We start from the raw sequence: 23,995 nt of genomic DNA, 5'->3' as shown, positions 1-23,995 counted from the left end.
ACTTTGGGAAAGTCCATGAAATTGCTCGGCATTGGTTGATGAAAGGTGTTTGAGGGTGCCACAATTCCAGTATCATCTCTTTCCATTGGCTGATGCTGAGAAAAAGCAGACTGCTCTGATAGCTGCTGATGCATCACATGGTTACTCATTAGGGGCTGAGACCAACCAGACATTGCTTCTGAAATCACAGGAAAAAGGTAATCAAGCACTTTTCCTTAATAATACCCAACATCATACAATACTTAACCTAATGAAGAAAAATAAGTTATGTTTTAAACAAATAAATACAATCATTTCATCATAATGGCAGGTTTACCATGATGCATGCCCTGGGAATCTCTCTACTCATTCAGTTGACCAAACCCTATTGTAAAATGGCATGGACACTGTAAACCACTATTTGTCATTCAAAGGCAGGATATGTACAACAACTCTTTTAATCTACAAATTTATCACAATATTTCAAACAGTAACCAAACATGCCAGGAGAGAAAACATTGTAGTCTTTTATAAAAAAGAATTTGTGCAGTAATGAAGATGAACTACCAATCTGCTTGCAATCCTGCTGTACCACTTTTAACATTACACTTTCACACTTCATTTTTCATCATACCTCAAAACATGCAACCAAAAAATGGATATGTCCAATATAACCTTCCCTACATAAAGCTGTAGTAGTACGGTGTGGTACTGTGTTAGCCATTATGTAAGCAATGAGAAGTTATTATTATTATTATTATTGGCTGACTAAAAAGATTACAATATGCAAGCTGAAGGTATCTGAGCTGCTTCAAAATCTTACATATTGTAACCTTTTATTAATTAGCTAATAAAAGGTGTTATTTTGCCTGACTTCTTAATGCCTACATAAAGCTGGTATATTAGACTTAAAATGATGTGCCTAAAAAACTACAAAAGAATTCTCTCTGTTTAGCAAGATCTACTGGGGACTGAGTATACTGGAATTCAATAGGTTTTTAGTATTTTACAGTGCTAACAACTGGGACACTTCTTTCAGATTGTCATTTTTATGTGCACTCACATATAACGAGAGAAGCACCTATTGTACTGCCATAGCCAAGTCTGTCTGTGTGTGTGTGTGTGTGAGTCTGCGCAAACCTCCTCGTTCCTCCATTGACTGATTTTGTTAAAATTGTACAAAGGTATTCTTCAAAGAAATTTGTCTGGACAGTTTTTCACAGAGTTATCTTCAACAGATCATTTTGTACAAAGTTTTAAAATTTAAAAATCCCTGCTGTAAAAGCATAGACAACCTCCAAACTTTTCCACTGCAAAACAGAAATGTTCTGGGCAACTTTACCTATGAATTAGTTTACTGTTTTAATTTTACTTTGACAGCGATTACACCATATTGCATATTTTCCTCTTTTTTCACTTCAAAAGCTGCTGCTGAGGGCAAACAGATCCACAATGCATGTTAGTGAACCACTAGTAGACCACCTTTGCGGGTAGGAACTCACTGTCACAAGCTGTTTGCATGCACGCAGGAAGACCAATTCTCTTTTGGCAAGCCCAGGTGGACATGCATCAACAAATCATTCCTATTTTATGTGACTGCAAATGGATGAGAACCAGTGCAATACCATCACATTCCTCCTGATTCTTTAAGACATAATAGGTAAATCAAATTATGTGAATAAAACATAAATACAAAAAAACAAAATGTTATCTTTATATGAATCCTGTGGCATCAGTAACAACCTTATACTAAATAAACCTCACAGTTGCATTATCTGCACATAATGATTAAAAATAATTCATTAACTCTATAATATACCATCAGAGAGCCACATTCCCCTAGAATCCATCATACTCAGTCCCTATAATAAATAAAGTTGACCTGCCACTTCTGTGATTCCTTAAAATTTGCCAAAATTGAATAGCTTTTCAAGTCACATTTCATGAAAATTACAATGGCCACACATGGTCAAAGAAAGAAGGAATGAATTAATTGCAAACGATTTTAAAATTTAGATTGTAGTAACTGGCAATTACAAAGTGTCACTGTGTATGAATAAGGCGTATGTGTGTTTGAGTGAGAGAGGTTCCTGCAATGGACTAGGGTCCAAGCCAGTTTTCAGCCTTTTGCCCAATTCTAGTGGGGTACCCTTTGGCCACCACAACCCTGAAATGGACTTGAGAATATTCTAGCACCTAGCTACTAAACACAGTCCATAGAGTAACAGCACAGTCCTCCAACCTGAATGTTACACCATATGTACCTTGTCTAACTTATGACTTATGTCCAAAATGATTTTTCTTACTGTTCAAAAAAATATTCAGAACACTTTTCTATATTTATTGGAGAAATTCTACACTAAATTTAACTAAAATGTGACTGTTTCGGTAAATGAATTAGTTTATAATCTTAATAACTAACAATTAATATGCAATTTAAAACAGTGAATCTGCATGTACGTTTCATTTAGCATTTTTTTTTAAATATGTATATACACACTCATGCTACATATGTAGATTTCTTAATCAGAGCAGTAAATATGAACATATAAGTTGTTAACTTTCTTCCACCTTTACTATTCATTCATACCTGAAGCACTGCCGACACCAAATGACCATATGCCTCCATGTCCAACCGGCGCAGAATAGTTGGTGGTGAGCAGCGTTGGATTAACGGAGCCTGTCTGCCGAATACGAGCAAGCCTCTCTGTTCCGATGGGTTGGGGTACTTTGCGATCCTGACTTGAATTACTGGGCTTGGACTGAATCAGAGCAGGAGCAGCTGTAGAAGCAGAGAGAGGAGATGATGCTCCAGACGAAACAGAAGGAACCGGAGACTCACCTGTTTAAAATTAATGATAAAAAAGTAAAACTAAAAGATAAAAAAAAAAAAAAAAAAAAAAGATAAAATCCCGCTGCTTCTTTTAAATTACAGCACCATATTAACTGTGTAATGCTGTAACAGAGCATGTTTCAGCCTGGGTTTGAAGGCACATGTATTATTTTCACATTCCAGAAAAAAAAAAAAAAAAAGCTGAAGAAAAAAAAAATATGACAATACGAAAAAATAAATATTCACGAAAGTGTCTGAAAAGATGTTCCTTAGCTTACTTTATAAACTAAAGAGCTGCAAGTTTTAATATTCATTATTTTAGTAATTCAAAGGAATGAGAACTAAAATGATTTAAATGAAAATAATCAAAATAGTTTGCAAAAGTAATATTTATAAATAAACTGACTAATAATAACTGCACAATGATATGTTCTAATTCAGTATCTTTAGAGGTTTTGATTCCAGCCAGGTTAATTTTCTATATACACTCTGAGTATACAGAGAACGTGAATGTCAAAATGTACTTTCAAAAACTAAACGTATTTTAATGTTATTTCTGAATTCATTCATTGAGGAACAACTTCCTCCTCATTCATTATTTTCATTCTTTGCCCTCTGATACTGGACCAGAACATTACTTGGTTGACACTTTTATTCAAGGAAATTTACAACATGTGACAATTGGTTATTGCACATACAGTACACTGCGTTATGCTAATAGAGTAAACATTCATTACACCTTTTTCTTGCACTTAATAACCTGAAGCTCATACGATAACTTCACTTCAGTGTCCAACCTCAACATACATGATGTTTGGTTTCTATTAGATTTAATGTAATAGATATAAAAAAAAGTTAAACATATGCTTAAGAAATTCTAAAAACAGCAAGATCAGATACATCAACAATGCTCAAAGTATTCAACCACTTCTGCTGACCTCTGAGTTCTATTTCAGATGCTATTCTGGCTTAAACCTTCAATACTCAAGATCATGTAAAACAGCTTTTTCTCAATCATTTTGGTTTCACGACCCACTTTTCCCCATATAAGTGTTTTTGTGACCCATCACTCCCCCTGGTAAACTTTTCATGATTGTCAGAGTGGGGGGAGTTGGTATGGGGTCCCCTTGGTGATTCAAATGCAACTGTCGGAGTCTGGGGGATAGCATGGGGTCCCCCCTTGATGTACTGAACATGACTGTTATAGCAGAAGGGAGAGTGAGCCACTTTATGACAAACTAACAATACAAACAACTGCAAATTGAAAACCTTTGCAACTCCAAACCAAAGGTTCAGGAACACCACATACAAACCATTAAAATGTCCGTAACTTTCATATTCCTACATTAAATATACCTTTAATTTAACTTTTAAAAGGCTTGTTTCAGTTTAAAATACAGATTATTACAGACTACTTCAACTATTTTCCTTGACAAACACCTACATTGCATTTGCATTTATTGATTTATTTGATGATTGTATCATCCAAGTCCACTTGCAAACCGTCAACTAATAATATCAGTCACTTTGATATTTGTACAATGTGAGTTCTACCAGGTTAACTGGTTTGTGCAGGATCACAAAGACGTTTATTGGTGAGGACAGAACTGGCAATAGTCAGAAAGCTTAGCTAATGGGCTAAGCCTTCAACTTTTAATGAACAGACCATTTATCATTTGGCGACATTTAAAGCTTAAATGGTAATGGTGGAAAATAAGCATGATGACTTACAGATTAAGTTTCTGCATTTACACAACAACAATAATCAGGTCCATAAACTTTATATACCTCTATAATGTTCGAAATGTGATACAGCGACAATAACACTGATGCCATATGACAAGCCTTCTGCTACCCTGTAGATGTGCCAGCTTCTCCTGGCTTGACTAGTTTCTGTTGCTTCTTTTCCTGTTAACTTACCCAATCTCATGGCTTATATTATTCGAGAGCACAGACTCCTGTGATGACCCTTTTTTTTAATTGCACAAGTGCCACCAGTATGAAGAAGTTAAGAAAACTGATTCTTATTGATGTGTGGCAGACAGTGACTACTAATTCTTTCCTAGAAGCAAGACATGCAAAATATGCTCATGGGGCAAATCCAATTCTCTAAATCTTTTACTATTAAACCAACCAAAAATTAGTACTGTGGTTTCTGTGGAGTCTGGTGAGGTTACCTAAACCCAGAGGGCTGCACTGTCCTGTCCATATTCTAAAGGGTTCCTTTTTTATTTAGGTCATGTGTTACTTTTCTGTTTGTTGAGAATGGCCATTGAGTTCATCCATTGCTCGTATGTGGTAAAACTTTTAAACATTTACAAACATTTAGTACTCATGTTTTCAGTTATATGTGACGGGACATTATATAAAAATAAATTTGACTCAAAGTGCAACGGCCAATACATACATGATGTTGAAGCGCTCCAGTGAAGAGGTGAAAAATGCTGTCTGCTGAAGCTGGGAGTTCCTACAGGTGCTGGTCCTTGTAAAAAAACTGGACTCCCTGATATGCTTGTGGCAAAGCTGGTCAGGGGAGCAGACGAGGAAGAAACAGAACTGCCAGCAGGATCTAGTGCATGCATTCCTGAAAAAAAAAAAAAAAGTTTCACTGTTTATCAACAATTTTAGAAATCACACATACTGAGATAAAACAGAGAACACAATACATTAGTCAGCTTAAACATGAAGAAAAGTAATGAGGTCCAACAGCACTCATGGACTATTACTCTGTAATGACTTGTGTGGACTTCCACAGTTTACTTACCCAGCTTGTTTAGTCAAGGGCCTTGTAGTGGTGTTCACTGTGAATGTTGCTAAAGAGGTGTCATGAAGCAAATGTTATTTCCCTTATACCAGTACACTATAACTTCCACTTCGTATGCACCCATTCGTTTTCTGACCAACTTAATTCAAGTGTAGGGCAGCTGGTAGTTGAGGTCTATCCTAGCCACAGTGAAACTGATGATAATCTGGACTCTTGCATTAAAAACAGCAAAGGATGAAAAAATAACATAACTTACTAGGCATTACTATCACTCTAATTATTATTTTTTTTTTTATCAGTATGCTGCTGCTGGAGTATGTGAATTTCCCCTTGGGATTAATAACGTATATAACTATCTATCACAAAATTGTGATAGAGGAAATTGGATTTCAACTCTACTTGATAAATAAACAAGAAACTCACGTTAAACAACAAATGACAAAAGCTATGAAGCATGGAAGATGATTTCAGATGTGTAAAATCAGGTAATCAGTTGTGAATGTGGGATGCTCTCACAAAAGATTTTACTTGAATGTATACATGATGCAAGTTTCAGACAAATGATGCTAACACTCTGAAATGTGGCTCATTTAAACATTGGATGAGGAGTTTGTTTAATTAAGGAATACTCAAAATAAATGTGGGCACTAGTGGCAGGTTCCCTTTTTTCTTTTTTAATTTTCCTTGCAGCACTAGATAACAAACACAATTTCTGAAGCTGGTTGAAGCTGTCAGCCCCAGTCTGTATTATAAAACTGGACTCCCAGATATGGGTCTGAGAAGCAATACAGAGCATAAATCCCTTCAAAACAAAAGTACTTTTAAATTAATTACCCATAATAATTTTAAAATACACACACACACGTGTAGGAATTCAAAACAATATAGCCCATGACAATTTTACAAATGCAATCTCAGAAACGACACAGAACCATAAGGAGGAAAACAAAAACATGAAACTCTGAAGTATTTTCCTTCTCACAGAGCTTGCTGATGCAATTTTTTGAAATGAACATTAGGAAAACACATGAAAGATTGCTTAGACACTAAATCTACAATGTACTTCATGCAACTGTAACTTGGAATCAGTAGAGATTTTAATACTTCACAACACAGAAAAAAATTCATTTAGTAAAACATATGGTGTGCTTAATCTTTAAAATGGTGAGCCTAATGAAGGGTTTATTCAGGGGAGATTCTGGTGAAGTTACCTAAACCCTAAACCTAACTTTTCTGTTTGTTGAGAATGCCCATTGAGTTCATCCATTGCTCTTATGTGGTGAAACTTTTAAACATTCACTGCAGCAAAACCGTTGCTGGTTTCCTATCTTACCAATGACAAAAGAAAATAAATGCCATATATCTGATTTTCCTTTTGTTAATGGTCCTCATTTTGAACACAATTATAAAGGTGTCATGAAATAAGTGCTAATTTAATTTCCCTCACGTAGATATCCCAAAACCTACCATTACTATGCATTCTTTTGTTTACTGACCAACTTGATCCATGTGTTTGGGTTGTGGGGAATTGAAACCTATCCCAGCAGCCATTTCAACTGCTTTTCTTTTCAACTGCCTGGCATCATCATGCAGTTTTGCTCTAATCCAAAAACATCATCCAGTGTGAAAGGACTGCATCTCGATATTTGTGTGCTCTGTCAGCATATACTACATAAACTATGAGAATATGCATCTTAAAAAAACAATGATTCAGGTTTTTGCATAGATTGAAGAAAAATTGAGATTTTCAGGCCTTGTTCACACGGGCGTTAAGTTTTTGGTTAAACGAACTTGCTCTGAACGTCCTAGACGTTTATGTTGCATTTTGTGGTGGCGATCGATTGACTTCTACACCGGCGTTCGTTTGTCTCTGTCTAACGCCAGCCTGCAGCCCAAATTGTAGTTTGTGTGTTAACCTGTGGAGGCAGTGTCGGGAACTGGATATGAAAGCCCTTGTGGTTTTATTTGAGGTGCCTCCTTTCAATATGGAACATTTTGCTATGTTAGATATTAATTTTCTTGTTTTAAAAATACTCGTAATATGGCGACACAGGGAGAGAAAAAATCGCCGCTACTGGGTTCATCCTCTGACTGCACAACGTCGGGTTAAAGGAAGTTTTTTTGTGCTTTATGAAGAAATGCGAAAATTTCCGAGCAAGTTTTTTAATTACTGTCGGATGTCGGTTTCCACTTTTGATTGTCTGCTGCAGCTGGTGCAATGCCACATTGCACGCCGATCAACCAATATGTGACTTGGTGTTAGCCCCAAGAGAGACTACTTGTCACTTTGAGGTAAGGAAACAGTAGTCGAGTGTGCGCTTACACCGGTGTTATGCACTGAAATGCCCCCCCCGCCATGTATTGCCCCCCCCTACATAATCGTTTTCAAATATTATATTAGAACATAAATTAATAGGTTCATGGTTTACAAATTACTTGAGACAATAAAATAAAATAAGCAATATGAATATATATATGTTGTATATGAAAACATAAAAATATTAATTTTTTTCATATACAACATGTAAACTTTTATATTGTTTATTTTATAATAAAATAACTTTCATCGAATTTTTCATCATAAACAATATTTATTTTTATTATATATAAATATTTATTTGCATATTCATGACAAAACCCCAAAAAATAAATGTCCCACAAAATAAACATTATACAAGAATTTGTATTAATGGTCTTGACGGCTGTCATGTGCCTAGGCTTCATTATAATTGTAATATCATATTTGATAATAATAAATCTATGAATTTATGTTCTAATATAATATTTGATAGCTATTATGTGGGGGGGCAATCCATGGCAGGGGGGCATTTTAGCGCATAACATGATGATATACACACACACACACAAATATATATATACTCCCAACAGAATTATCTATCAATCTATCTATATATCTATATTCCTTATTTCTAATCAAATTATTATTATTTTTTTAACTAAGGTTTTTGGCAGCTGGGGAATCCTTTTCTTCCTTACATTTCCAGTACCTATTGGGAAAGTCCACCATTTCAAGGATAGTGCATGAAACATGTTGTGTACTATGGCAATGCCTCCAGCCTCTTGTTATGCCAGAGCCAACAGAACAGCTATGGACTGATATCGCTGAAGGATTCTACAAGAGATCCCAGTTCCCCAATTGTGTTGGAGCCCTGGATGGGAAGCACATCCGTGTTCAGATGCCCCCTAAAAGTGGAACAAGATTCTACAATTACAAAAAGTTTTTTTCTGTTGTGCTGATGGCCATTGCAGACAGCTCTTACAACTTTGTGGCTGTAGATGTCGGAGCATATGAAAGCTCTTCCGATTCAAGCATCTTTCGTTCTTCGGCCATGAAACGTAAATTTTATAAAGAGTCATTACATTTTCCTGCACCCAGACCTATTGTTGAAGGGGGATCACCAATGCCACATGTTTTAGTTGCAGATGAAGCTTTCGGACTTCATGAAAACATGATGAAGCCGTTTCCCAAGCGTGCACTTACAACTCAAAACAGAGTGTTTAATTACCGTCTGACAAGGGCACGGCGGTATGTAGAATGCACATTTGGCATCCTGTCAAACAAATGGAGAGTCCTTCGAACAGCCATGCAGGTGAAACCAGGAAATGCTGATGGGATTATAAAGGCCACATGTGTCCTCCACAATTTTGATTGATAGATAGATAGATAAAGAGATAGAGAGATAGATAGAGATACTTTATTAATCCCAAGGGGAAATTCACAATTTTTTGTACGTCAGAGGGAAGGCTACAATGTGGATGACATGTCTGCAGACTTTCTGAAGGACTTCAGTGTTCAAACTGTTCGCAGCACACATGGGGCAAGTGTGGTCAGGACCAGATTTGCTGAATACCTTATGTCCCTGCAGGAGAGCTCGCATGGCAGTATTCAAAAATTTGATATTTGCATGAATAATCTACTTGGTTTGACAAGAACCATTTTTCAAAAATATTTAATCACACTGTTTTTGAGAACCCTTTTATTATAACTGTATATAGAAAATTTGTGTATATGTGTAAATAGCAAACACACACATAATTATATGTATATACTTTGTGTGTGTGTGAGTGAGAGAGAGAGAATAAAAATATGAAGCAACATCCTGTACAGTGACATTTAAGTCAAATAAGTCATATGCTACAGACAGAAACAACATGTTTTACGGAATACTGTATAATGATAATAATAAAATAAATAGCCTAAATGGATTTGTAAACAATTACATAAAGAATCAGTACTTAAAGAATACTGTAATATGTATAGCATGTAGGATCATTGGATATATCCGGTCCTCCGAAGCGTAAAATAAACGCGCAGAAAACGAACTAGAAGCGGTTTCCTTGCGTTCGTTGGGTTTTGAACGCCAAGAAAAAGCTGCATGCAACGTTTTTTTGATGCCGTATAAACGCGCTGCCGGACAAACGCACGTCACCAAAGCCCGTGTGAACACTCATTGACTCCTACGTGTAGAAAACACTCTGTGCTTGATCCGCTCACGGACGCCTTCTAACGCAAAAAAACGCTCGATTTTAATGCCCGTGTGAACAAGGCTTCATAGACTTAAATGATTTTGGTCACATAGCTTCTTCCTTGGACACCCACTCATGTCTGCAGAAATACAAGAAAAACTGCATTCTATGCTGTACAGAATTGAAAATAAATACATAAGAAAAAAATTAGTCTCACCTCAGTTTCATTGTGAGCTGATAACACAGGATTAACTTTTAAAAATGTGTAATTACATGGGCTTTGTGATGGCACAATGTTCATCTGACTTAATATCACTAAGCATTAGACAAAATTTCAATGTACCAAATTTCACAATACAACTACTGCCCATATGAAATGAGGCTTTGCATCTTGTATTGTATGGCATTACCATGTGACTGAAAGGCAATAAAAAGCCACTAACCTCATTCATCACAAGCATCAGATTTAAAAATGGGACAGAAAAACTATGACTAAGGCATAACATGCCAAACCGACTGTGTATATGTTTTTGGACCACACCTTAGATATCACCATACATGAAATTAGTCTGGGACCGCAGTTTAGGTGTAGTACGCACACTTTATTAGTGAGTGATAATACCATTTCAAAGATACACCACTGCATCCATATGCTGTTCTCAAATCAGCAGGAATAGATAAAATACAAATTTACCAACACATTGGAGCAATTGTCATGATGTACTCAAATGCTACTTGGGAGCAGCAAACTGCAGTTATGGCATCTCTCAAGAGCCACATGTGAGAACAAGTGCTCAAAGCAAGCATACAAACCTTTTTACTTGTGCCAATGTATAAATACACGTAGATTACAATAAGGAGAAATTAGCAGTGGAGCTTGCATTGCTCTCAGTAGCAGTCCTTTGGAATGCTGGAGAAAAAAAAAGGAGCCAAACTCCCAATGCTCGATTTTCTGGTCAAATCTTATGTGTGTCCCTGCTGCACAGTGCGGTGGGGTCAACTACATGCCGACGGCTGACATAAAACATTGAAAATTCTTCATTGATCTTCATAGGATCTACAACTAGCATGTCAAGAAGGCATTCAAGCAGGAAATTAAAGGATAGTCATTTGTTGGAGAAATGTTTGGTGCCAAGTCAGAAAATAAAAAAGGATACATTTAAATTTGAACGGTTTTACCCTGTTGTAACTTTATATAATGGGATAATGGGGTCATTAATGTTGTGTGTACACGGAACAGAGAAATTATTACATGCATGCATTACATGTCTTATTTTGCTGCAGTGTAATCATTCCATGCTAATATTAAAGATTTTAATAAAAATAAAAAAGCTTACAATCCTAATGTTAAACCTTGTGTATTCTTACACTGATCTGATTTTATTTTGTAGTGTTTTGATTTATAAAATGTCTGATAAGTAACACTGAACCTGCAGCACATTTCTTTTATGAACATTTCATACTACTGTAATATTGTATCATGAAGCCTGAAGTGCAATATAAATTGTATCATGGGATACATGTTAATTTGCGGATGCCTCATGCCTGCTAAGCACCTGTTAACCTTGACAAACATGCTATAAATATCGTCATTGCAAATTTATTTCTCCAAGTTCAGAAGTCAAGCAAAATGACACCTTTTATTGGCTTACTGAACCAATTACAATGAACAACCTTTTGAGGAACCTGAGGTCCCTCCCTCAAGCAGGTTGTAATAAAAGGTGTCATTTTGCTTGACTTTATATTGCATCCATAATGGCTAACAGAGTACAACACCCTACTACTCAGAGTTTAAGATTTCTTTCCCCTCTTCATGTTTGCTAATTATTTGTAAAACTTCTAGCAGTTAATTAACAGTTCTTTGCCTGCATTTATTTTCTTAAAATGGTGTACAGACCAAACTAGAAATGTGTGCATGCACAAAAAAATTCACTTGCATAAAACTGTGTGTAAGCAAAGTTCTATGCACTCTCTATACAAATCCCAATCAATGTAAATTTTAAAGTACATGCACGAGCCTACAGCTCCACATCCCGACTCCTAACTGAATTTCTCCTATTTGAATATGCAAATCAATATAAATAGCCTCTTCCATTCAGTGTTTTGTAAAAAGACAATGGCAAAGGAACTTTTAAAAAAAGAATAACTTCTCCTATAGTGAAATGGAGGTCTGCTCAGTGAAGTGGAGGCAAGGAAAAATGTACTATTTGGTGGTTTAAGTAGTGGTATATGCAACAAAAGTAAATGGATAGAGAGAAACATTGTGGTGGAGGCGCTCACAAGTTCAGGTTCCCAAAGTTGCATGGTGTCTGAAATAAAAAAAGTGGTCAGATATTAAAGTCGATGTAAAAAGGCGAGTCGCAGCCCACTGAGTGTTAATATTACTGGAGGAGGTGGTGGAATTGCAGGGCTCACACTGTTTGAGTAGCGTGCTGCTGCTGCAATTACTGGTGAGACACTTATAACTCGGATTTTACCACTGCCCAAGCCTGAGAGTGGAGGTCATTATAACATTACTCTTCATTCATTCAGTCAGTGGGTTGGCGAGCGGGGTGAGAAGGCCCGTCTTCAGTCACCCAAGTAATCATGTTATATGGTTACATCATGTAGATAACTTACAATTTTGACTAATGGGTTAACATTAAATATTTTATCTTACCGAGAAGGCAGGCATCACACATAACATGTAAAAGATTGTTCCCAGCACTACTATTTCTCGAAATGAATGATGAATCACAAGTTGAGCAAGGCCATCTCACCACAACATTAATGAGATGCATTTTTGAATCACAGATCATTTTCGTATTAATAAAGTGGAAATGCTTTCTATTTACATAAGTAGGATTATTCTCAGAAGGTGCCTTTAAAGCAATCTGTGTGATGTGTGTGCAGTTGATCACTCTGATCACATCTAGAAAACTAGACGTTGCTGTGAATTGTGCTTTGATGTTTAATTATTCAACCACAGTGCAAAGAAATCTTATATATTTGGAAGATAAGCAGATGATACCATCCCTTACAGCTGTCATGGTGTGACTCAGTGATGATTGAGAAATATCCAATCGGACAGCCAGTTCACGCTGAAAAGATTCATTGGCTGAAACCCGAGAATGGATAGAGCACAATTCTTCAAAGTCTGCCTCTGTAAAGCTGGCCCCATTTCAACATACAGCTGCAAAAGGATAGCTCCTGGAAATCTAAACCGACTTGAAAGTCAGTCATCATCATGGGACAAGAAATCAGTATGATCTCTTCTAATTCTTGCATTTGCAATGTCTTCTAACAATGCTAAAGCAGCTATGGTAGTTGGAATAGTTTGGCCATTCCATGCACCATTATATTGTTATAGACTGATTACAATCAAGTGCCTTAAATTTGCAAACGATATGCAATTGATTTCGGGATATTTGAAAAAGCCTGCGTCATGGATGTGAATCTAAAAAAGAAAGGGAAACCGCTCAAACAATAGCACTGCTTTGACGCTGGGTGCTGCCCGTTTACAAAACTGAGCAGAAATATGTGTATGCATGGTCTGAAGCTGCCATAAAAATGTCTGTAGCATTACGCCAAGTTTAGTTTTTATATGTTTTGATGCGAGTATGGAAAATAGAGTACATAACATTTTTGTGCGTATGCGCCATTTATACGTGAGGCCAAAGGTGTGCAAGTTACAAACACCAAAAAAATAAATAAAATAAAACCCAAAACAGAATGGCTTAAAACCTCATAGAAGAATACTTGATTTAACGTTTCTGTTTTTGTCTTTATTAAACACAAAAGCAATATCTACATTTAAGGGCAATACAGCTAAGGGGAAAGAAATCTGAACAAAGCATTAAATGAGGCCAGTTTTCAGCCTCCATGGCAGACAACCCTAGGTACAAAATTTTTTACAACAACCAGAAAATTGTTCTTAATAAAAAAAGACATATTTCAAACAATTAAGAACTCTGCGGGAATTACTACAATTTAATTTCATATCTGGGGACAATGATATAATATGAAATTCACAGAAAATACCCAACTTTATTCTAGCTGTGGTCCATAGCACAAGAGCGCTGGTATGCCACACGCCTTTAGTTTTACATTTACAATAAATAAGTTAGACTTAGACATTTTAGTGCAAACATTGAATGCTGTGGGTCAGGAGATCAATCAATTCATTTTTAGAGGAACTTTGTTTAAAAAATACCATAACATGCAGGGCACATACATATGTCAAGAGGTGCACTTTAATTTGTATAAGGCCTACGAGAAGAAAGCACCAGTAGTAACAAGGTTAAGGGTGAAGTTGACAAAGATGGTCACTCTACATGATCTTCTCTTTTTGAGTCACGCTTTAACAGTTGTTGCTTTAACCCTTACAATGCCTTCATATGTCGACTCAACACAGCAGCACCGTATGGGACTTTTTTGACCCAATTATGACACCCCATGTTTGGGGGCTCTGAACATCAGGATTTTTCACTTTAAACCAATTTTATATTGACTGGCAGTTTTAAGCTATAGTACTTCTTCATCTTCCTTTACAGAACACATGACATTTCAGTTTTGTTTTTAAATGGGCTATGAACAAACAGACTACCTTAAATGCAAAATAAAATCTATTAACCTGTATTTTGGGTCAAAATTAACCTAAAGGACATGGCAGGGTTTAAAATATGTAATAACTGTACAAAAATATGACATATGTAAACTTGTTTGCTTTTTTTGTAAAGTTGTGGTATTTTACAAAAAAGCTTTCGCATTTCTAAGCTGAAAAAACAATTTCAATTTTTTGTGGTTTGTGAACAGACCAAATTCATCTAAATGCAGTGGAAAATCCATTGAAGTTAAATGTGGGTCAAAACTGACTCCAAAAGACATGGCAAGGCTAGAAACTGTACAAATTATAAGATGTTTATTTATTTTTTTTAAATTGTTCATTAATTGGGGAAAAGTAGGAAAAGTTAAAAGGTTTCAAGAGATGAAAGTCAAGCGGCTTTTTATTGATTTAGAAAAAAAAAAAGGTCCTCCAGTGGCTTCAGGTTTTTGGTCCAACTAATTAGAAGATAGTCCTTCTTGATAATGAAATTTGGTATTTAACTAAACTGCTTGTTAGTGCTTTCATTCATCAAAGATAAACTGATTACATTTCAGAGCTTCCTTTTCTAAGAACATTATCCAAATATTTTGTGGACCATAACAGATTTGCATTTCACAATCCTCCCTTTTCCTCTCTTTTTCATTTCGAAACTTTATTTATTAACATATATATTTCACGATGCACCAGTGTAAATGGAACAAACGTAGCTAGAGAGTTGGTACTCCCTTTGTAATTTGCATTTCGTTATTAGCTGTGGCTGGTTGAGGAAACAAAACCTGAGCACAGCTGCTTAAAACTAAAATAGGCAAGAGTTGTGAATCATAAAAAACAAGTTAACTAAAAGTAAACCTAAAAAAAAAATATAACAGAGGACTTGACTTGGACTAAGCATACTCAAGCTCAGGCCAAAAAGACAAGGCAGCATTTTCACCATCTGAGAGTTGAGGAAGTTTTGCATCTCTCCAGTGATCCTAAGGACTTTTTATATTCTGGTGCTGTACAAAATGTCTTGACTCAGAAGATCACCTCCTGTCCACCCAGGCCATTGGACCTCTTATTCTATGTTAATTAATGTTGACTAATTTTATTTTCTTACTGTGTCTTTTATTTTTCTATTCTTCATTATGTAAAGCACTTTGAGCTACTTTTTGTATGAAAATGTGCTATAGAAATAAATGTTGTTGTTGGTATGGGAACAGTGGTGCACAGGACATTGAGGAACTACAGAGAGAGACCCGGGCAGAGGAACATCGCACCAGATCTGATCTACAGTCTCTACAGGATATTAATACCAGGTCATACTGGACCAGAGCAACTAAGGTCATCAGAGAATCAGCTCACACCAGTAACAATCTGTTCAACCTGCTGAAATCAGGCAAATGCTTTACGAGTATCATGGCCTGAACAGAGAGGCTCAGAAGGAGCTTCTATCCACGGGCCATAAACCTTCTTGTTTTGGACATACCTCAACAAAACTGTTCCATTATAACGAACTGAACTCTCTGCCTCACTCACTCTATCTCAGCTGCCACCATGTCATTTAAGCCTATTTATATTAACCAGCAAACCTGCGCACTGCACCTTACTGTATGTAGATATTCTGTATTCTATTACACTTGTACATTGTTTAGATCTTGTTTGTAATTGTGCTTATTTGGATTTTTTTTTTTAATTGCACAGTCTCATAGCTGATTCAGTGTACATTTCATTACATGTTGTACTTGTATAACCGTGTATGAGACAAATAGGGAATAAAAAAAAAAAAAAAGGCTGGAAAAAAATGGGTTCAAAATGAGAAACTGGTTCAAATTAACCCCAGCATCTACTGTGACCTCCAGGACTATGAGTGAATATCCCTGATTGAAGGGATAACCAGGATTATGAATAACCAGACTCCATTTTCTTATCACTACCTTAGATAACTGACAGCAGTTTCTTTGGTGTTTGTATACCATGCTACAATACCTCTTAAACCCAGTGTCACAAGTTTGGAGGAGATGTCAGACTTAACCACTGCAGTTTCTGACCTTGTTGCCCAAGGATGTCAGATTATACAACTAGTCCTCACAGGTTATGCTAAATTATACAAAGTATCACAAGCTAGCTCCTTTCTCTAACAGCAAATAACATGCTGCCTGACAGAGCCAGTGCCCATGAGAAGGGTTTACAAGAAAGCCAAGTTCAATAGCCATATCTATTGTCTCCAGCCCTCCATTTGTTGGTTTTGGCCATTCAATTGGGCTACGTAAAACATACGATACACAGACAACAATGTCTTTGGTTTATCAAGTTCAAAAAAACCTGTAGTACTTAATCCTTACAACGACATTATATGCACTGTACGTCTGGGTGACACCCACTGGTTTGTCAACTCTCATGCACAAAGACCACCACTTCAACTAAGGACAAAATCAAACCAGACAGGTCACAGACTAGTCGTACTGACCCACTGGGTATGTCTCACTAGAGAGTGCACTATGAAAATTGAGTCTGTGATTGAAAATTGCTGGAAAAATTCACATAATGTGACAGGACTCAATAAATAAGCATACATACCACCTTCACAAGTATTTGGGCATGGAAATCAAAACTAGCTAAGTATAGATTAGCGAGCTTTGTTGGGCTGAATGGCGTGTTCTCGTCTAGAGTGTTCTAATGTACATACACTACACTCCTAATTGAGAATAAAAATATACTTAATTTTCTTCCAGATATTCACATATTAAAAAATGAAAACACACATCATATTTGATGTGTCGACCATCAGAAGTTATATGCTGCCAATGAACTAGACTTCAGGAAGGATGTGTGCTGTGTGACACAAGAGGTGCATACTAAGCATTTGTAAGACTGAAAAAAGGGAAAGATCCTTCATAAATTGGTTTACAGAGTCATTATAGGACAATGTGCGATTATTGTCATGTGCACAATGTACAGTAAAATTTTTAAGTTCAGACTACATTTAATTTGATACTTGTTGATGAGAAATACATTTCTGAAAGTACAATTATTTTTTGGTCACCCTGCACATAGTGCATGCTACACTACACTTTTACTTTGCCATTTGTATGCCACCCATACAACATTTTTTCCTGACCAGGAAACAAAGAGTAAGAATATTACTGCCCTCAACGCAGACAGGGCAAACCCCGTAAATGAGCCTGTGGTGTCTGAGAAAGAATACACATACTGTAGCTGGACAACGAACAACGAGCAGAGTGGACACCCTGGCAGACAACACTAAATGCTGGTAAGTTGTAACTACTTCCCCAGCAAAAACCTTAATGCGTTCATATTGTTGAAAAATAAATTAAATAATCAGATCAGGAAGAGCAGAATGAAAACCCTGATGATGATTATGAAGAAAATGTTAAAACCCAAGTTTAAAAGAGGCAAAGACTTAACTTTATTATGTCTACATTGACCACAATCACAGAAACAAGAAAATAAAAGCCTGGTCAATTAAGCTAGGAGTCCAGTTAAAAACAGAAGTTAAGCTGTAACAAACAGGTGTAGTCACGTTGAGTTTGACTGCCACTGCTTTAGTTGGATATAACTACACAGAGGGCCAATTAGTCAATACTGAGAGACTGATGAGGCATAAAGTCTTGGAAAAATGACCACTTTCAATTAACTAGTAAAATGTCTGCATAGCACACAACCCTACTGCCTTCTTTCACTGTGCTGCTGCGGTAGTTGTATTTTTAAAAGGACCATCAGAAAAATAAGAAAGCAATAAATGCTAACCACTTGGCAGGGGAGAAAACAGTTTTTTTTTTTTTTAAGTTTCTAGTGGATTACAGATGTGTCTACATTAGTGATGAGTGAATTGTGTTAAATGAGTTTTGTCTTGAGTTCAGTGAAACCGGGGAAATGTTTGGGAACTTTGCAGAGCTCAATGAAATGCATTGTTAGTTGGGAAGGAGAAACTAAACTAGTTTTGAGCGGATTATAATGTTGCAAAGGTCTTTTACGTCGTCCTTGACAGCTTGGGAAGCATCTGCCAACAATGCTGAACAGATTACTGAAGACAGAAAATGGGACCTGAGCTGTGAGGCAGCAGGGTTAACCACTGTGCCCTCCTGAATTAAAAGTAATAGAATTAAATATCTGAATAGTATAATGTCTTACAGAAATGAAGCATGAATTTGCTAAAGCTTGTCACGCATAGATTTGAGAGCAGGTATTTGCCTCTCTTGAACTAAAAAAGTACTGGGTTTGTGTAACCCTATGGTTTTACTTATCCATTGTTGCTGCTATCAGATAAGTGAAACAAAGGATGTGGGTTCTTCTTGTGTCCTGTTTAAAAAAACAGCACAGTACTATGGGTATTATTATTAAAGGGGCGGACTCACCTATTACACACAGGCCACATACAAGTCTATAAAAAAACAGATTACCTTAAGGGCACGAAAATACAGTCAAAATTTCTGCATATGTGTTTTGTGTTTAAATGTATTTGTGGTTTTTGGCTAATTTTCAGCACACTGCTAGGATCAACGTTATATCGAACATTGGCTCCTACAGCTCTGTGATGTCATGTTTGCTTCAAAAAGTATCATTTAATCTATTAGCCATGTGGCTAATTTCCAGGAAAATCCTAACTTTGTACATGTCTATGAACCATTGAGCTCCCAAAGAAAACAAAGCCCATGGTCAAAGTTGTGCCTATGCACTATGGTAGACAAAAGTGCAAGAAAACGTTTGTCACAATTAATGCATTAAGTAGCTAGTTTACTTCAAGACCCCCAAATTCACCAACCTCTCAGGAGTAGCACAAGATATCCATATATTTATGTATGCTCTACCTACGATTTACCAACCAAAACAGTATTCTGTAGAGTTCATTCTCCTGTGACGGGTAAGAACGACACTTTTCATTTCATTGCGCATTTCATGATGTGTGTAGTGTCAATAAATTGAAATAATTATGAAAAGGCAACAAAAAAAAAATTTATGACACAATTATTTATATTCACAAATCATATGTTTTTATTTGTCACATTTCATAATGCATTTATTCATTTTATTTTGTAAAAAATATTTCTCTGTACTATGCCAGCATCAAACCAATAGAGAAATCCTAGATTTGGTATTTGGTACACTGTATTAATCTACATTGACAGCTGAAATAACTTTAAATCATAATCACCGATTCTGCGTTAATGGCAAAATTACCGAAGAGCATGATTTTTATTGCAACTGGTTAAATCTGACCAGAAGAACAGCCACGACCAGAGAGTGCCCACACTTTTACATGCAAGGCATTTTTTTAACAAAAGGAATCATTTGTTTTGCTTAAAATATTGTTTAATTCTACAAGATGTTATTAAGTTTAACAAAATACTCTACATAATTTATGATTCAAGACTGAATTCACAACAGTTAATATTTCAATAACAGTGTACAGGCTTTAATCTTCTGTTTTTACATAGACATTCTTATGGCATTTAATATTTAATTATAACTAGCCAACCCGCAGCGTACCATACGCCGCATAATCAGGCCGGTTTTTAATGATTTTTAAGCGCAGGGAGAAAATTAACATTTGAAAAATCGGTAATGTAATAAATCAGCAAGAAAAGCAACATTCTAACAATGCATGGAACGAACCAACACAGTAAAACAGTTTGCTATGGTGCATGCGGTCGTGCGTCGTAACCGCAAGACTGCTTACTTCATTGTGTTTTACCCACAGTTGTAAAGGATTGTTTTGAGGATCCCATGGGATACCCCTCGCAAACCGTTTAACACGCTGCATATGGCGATTCACCTCCGCGAGAAACATGCCTCTATGAACAGTCAACGTGGCTCGGAGGTGCCAGGAGTTGGTGGGCGTGGCTTCTTCTGCATGCACCATAGGCGTCTTACTTGTCGGCGGTCCCCGGCGGCTCAGTGAGCTTTCCATGGTTGTCTTGCCTTAGTGAATTTTATATATATATATATATATATATATATATATATATATATATATAGATTCTCTTTGGATAAATACCCTGACGAAGAGTGGATCCCCAAAACGCATTGGCTGGGATTTGAATGAACTGCACTGTATGGTGCCGACCAGCTGCCGTGGTCAGAATTTCATTAGAACCAAATCCAACAAAGTGAACTTTTCCATAGTTTATTCTGCGCCTCTGTATTCATTAACTGCATCATTCTGACATGTTTTCCCTTTCAGTAGATTTCCTACTAAATTTTGTTTTGCATGTTGTAAAATGGATAATTATTAATTTCTTTTTGTGTACGCAACTTTGTTCTGCATTCATATTAGTGGATTTCTCAAGACGAGACTGTATTTCACTTTTTTTATATTTATATACCTATATTTCCTAATACATAATTTTTCCCTTTTCTCAAATCATTGCTTTCTCTTTATTTTTTCATGTTACTACTTATTTTATTTATGTTTATACATCATATTTGGCCTTTGCCACTGTTCACATACACAACTTATTTTATTTAAGTGTGTTCACAATTATTTTTTTACATGATTGGCTTATGATTTTTAGAAGTCATATGCTACCATCTTCCAGTTTTGTTAATTAGTTTTCTCCAACTCCCCCTGCCAAATATCTTTCTATTATTATGGTTAACATTATGTTTTAAACATTCGACTTTGCTTATTGCTCTAATTTTCTATAAAGTTTATAATGTTTTTATAAGAATTGAACCATTACTGGTCATGGTTGTTAATATACAGATTTTAGATGAGGACATACTTCTGGACTGCATGTATATAAAAGCAAGCTCTACCCAAAAATTATTTTAATGTTACTTATCTTGTGTAGTTTGTAGTGATGGCCAGGCAAAAAAAAAATGAATGTCATATACTCATGCAGAACATATAAAAGTTTCTGCTGGAACAGATATGAACATTGGAACAACAGCAAAGAAACAAAAGCCTTCATGAAGAAATCTCACATTACTTATGCCACATGTATGCTCACAACATCCCAAATGCCTGTATCTTTACTGAAATATTGTTAAATAAATGCTCCTGTGAACAAAAGTGCTGCACACTCAGACATAAGCTTAATAAACATTTGAACTGATTCTAACAGCAAAACCACATTGTGATCACACACTTCCAGTAATACTGTATGATGATTGCACAAAACAAAACTTAGCCTTTAATACTTCTTTTACCACGAAAAATTCAACAAATAAGCTTGAGCATACTGGGTCACGTTAAAAGAACTGAAATATCAATGTGGTTAGTGGTGATTGTGTTCAAAGGGTCATCAACTTTCCCTTCTTTCTCACAAGTGTAGCACAGTCATAAAAGCAAGCTTCGTATGTCCATCAAAATATGGAAATTATAAACTGGAAACTTATGCTTTAACCTCCTTAGCATTAGACCCGACTCAGACTGTGAAAACAGTGTTAAAAGCTGTATAGACGTGCCTTGCATAAATGCTAGTCCTGAGGATTACTCAGGCAATAGCATTAGAATAAAAAGGTTTAAATGCCCAACTAGTCCACTTATGATATATGATATAATAAACCTATTTAAAAGCCTGCACTTTAAAATAAAATATTTAGATTTTGAATAAACAAAAACATGCATGTAAAGACAACAAATTTAACACACAAAGGAACTGAAATCTTACCACCTACGTAATAAAACAATTGGGTAACCCTTACCTATTGGACTTGTCACAATCCGCTGGGAACCTGATCTGAAACCAGGAGCTTTGGAACTGTCAGGAGGAAGCACATTTTCCAGCTGTCCCATGTTGCTCATGTAGGTGGCTGGTGTACTGTAAGGTTGATCAGGGGGCGTCCGTGTTGGCAGGTGGCAAGCACCCCATACGGGGTTATTATTTACCTGGCTGCTGTCAAAAATGCTGCTGAAATGGTTAAAAAGTGCTGCAGGACCAAAGTTTGGCGGAAGAGCCTTGTTTCCGTGACTGATGTGCATTTGAGAACCATTCATCATGCTTATGGTTGAAGATAACTGCATGTTATGAGGCACGCCTGGTTGCTTGATGGTGTCCTGTGATTGTGAAGGGGGAACAAAAACAGACTGTTGCTCCTGATGGAGAGTCGTACCAGGAACCATTGAATAGAAATGCCCACTAGGCTGCATTCTAGGAGAAACGCGAGGTGCTGGAGCAGCAAAATGAGGTAAAGTGTTGCTGGCGTGGGACACAGAACTAGCACATCCGCCTGGGCGACTTGCTGTTAGACTCGAGGAAACCACGTGTCCAGGATCAGAGCTGGACACAAAGGTCATAGATAAACTTGGTCTGCTGTCAGAAATGCCAGGGGCAGAAGGCTGTGAAGGCATTGAGGAAGAAGCAGAAGAGAAGACGCCAATCACTCCAGGATTGCTGCTTTCAGAAGCACTACTTGGTGCAGTTGGAGTCAAGTGTCCTGCTACAGTTGGTTCTGCACTTGATGACAATTTTTCCTTCATTACTGACACTGGGGAGCAGGGTTCGTTTTTGGGTGCAGGAATATTCTGTTGGTTCGGGGGTGCAACAGGTGGTGGGGGTGGAGGAGGGGGTGGCGTTGTTGTTTGCCCACTGTGCTGTGGTGTAGGAGAGCTGGCTGGCCGAGAACTGCAGGTGCTGGTCACAGTTGAGGTCACAGCTGTCACAGTACTTGTCTTAGGTTCAGAGGTAAAAAGCTGTTTTCTAACAGATGATGGCGTAGGACTGTTCGTCAGGCATGCGACAGACTGGGTTGTATGAGATGAAGGTGATATAGTAATGGGGGGTGTCACTGTACTGGCTACATAATCAACGTGGGTTGCACTGCTGTTTTGATTGCCTGGACGAATTATGTTTCCATTGTGCTTTGGTGAACTGTTTGCACTACCAGGACTAACTGGCCTTACAGGAAATGGACCCCAAGTATTTGGGGAAGACGAAAAAGTGCCACCAAACTGTGCCATGGGCAAACGAGGATGCCTGATTTGGTGCATCGTCTGGGCAGCCAGTAAAGCAAGCTGAGGGTGGGCATAAGCCAAGGGAAGAGAAACGGGAAAAGTAGGCCGTACATTTGTGGAAACGTTCTTGTTCAACTTATTAGGTTGTGACGTGGATGGGGAGGAAGGTTGAAAAGCTACCGTAGAGGATGGTACCACAGAAACCATAGCTTTGTTTCCAGAAGCAGTAGTGCTTGTTGCACCAGTTGACGTAGTAAACGTTGACCCAATCTTTGTGTTGGCAGCAGGGGGTCGGATATGATTTCTTGGAATCAGGTCCTCCAGCTCCTTGAGTGGATCCTGTATTAGTGCGTTAATAAGCTGCACAGCATGTCTTGTTGACTCTGTTCCTCCCCTAGAAATATGAAATAAGAAAAAAGCAACCTGATGGTGAGTAGCACATACAGAACG

At 37.0% G+C, this 23,995-nt stretch overlaps 1 protein-coding gene across 8 annotated transcripts in view; it reads right to left on the bottom strand.

Annotated features, from left to right (window-relative positions):
- ankhd1 (ankyrin repeat and KH domain containing 1) overlaps positions 1–23,995 on the bottom strand; it is a 187,779-nt gene that overhangs the window by 5,015 nt on the left and 158,769 nt on the right. For 6 of the 8 annotated variants that reach the window (XM_039773750.1, XM_039773753.1, XM_039773756.1 and 3 more), the window contains 4 exons: positions 22,297–23,939; positions 5,220–5,396; positions 2,570–2,821; positions 3–178 (listed from right to left, as the gene is read on the bottom strand). In XM_039773750.1, coding sequence (XP_039629684.1) covers positions 3–178; positions 2,570–2,821; positions 5,220–5,396; positions 22,297–23,939 — 2,248 coding nt within the window. The remainder of the gene's footprint in view (positions 1–2; positions 179–2,569; positions 2,822–5,219; positions 5,397–22,296; positions 23,940–23,995) is intronic. The other 2 variants (XM_039773751.1, XM_039773755.1) reach the window with 2 other exon arrangements.

Source organism: Polypterus senegalus, chromosome 13 (assembly GCF_016835505.1).
Source record: "Polypterus senegalus isolate Bchr_013 chromosome 13, ASM1683550v1, whole genome shotgun sequence".
NCBI lineage: Eukaryota > Metazoa > Chordata > Cladistia > Polypteriformes > Polypteridae > Polypterus > Polypterus senegalus.
The sequence above is the reverse complement of the archived record's forward strand: the minus strand, read 5'-3'. Positions and strand labels throughout refer to the sequence as shown.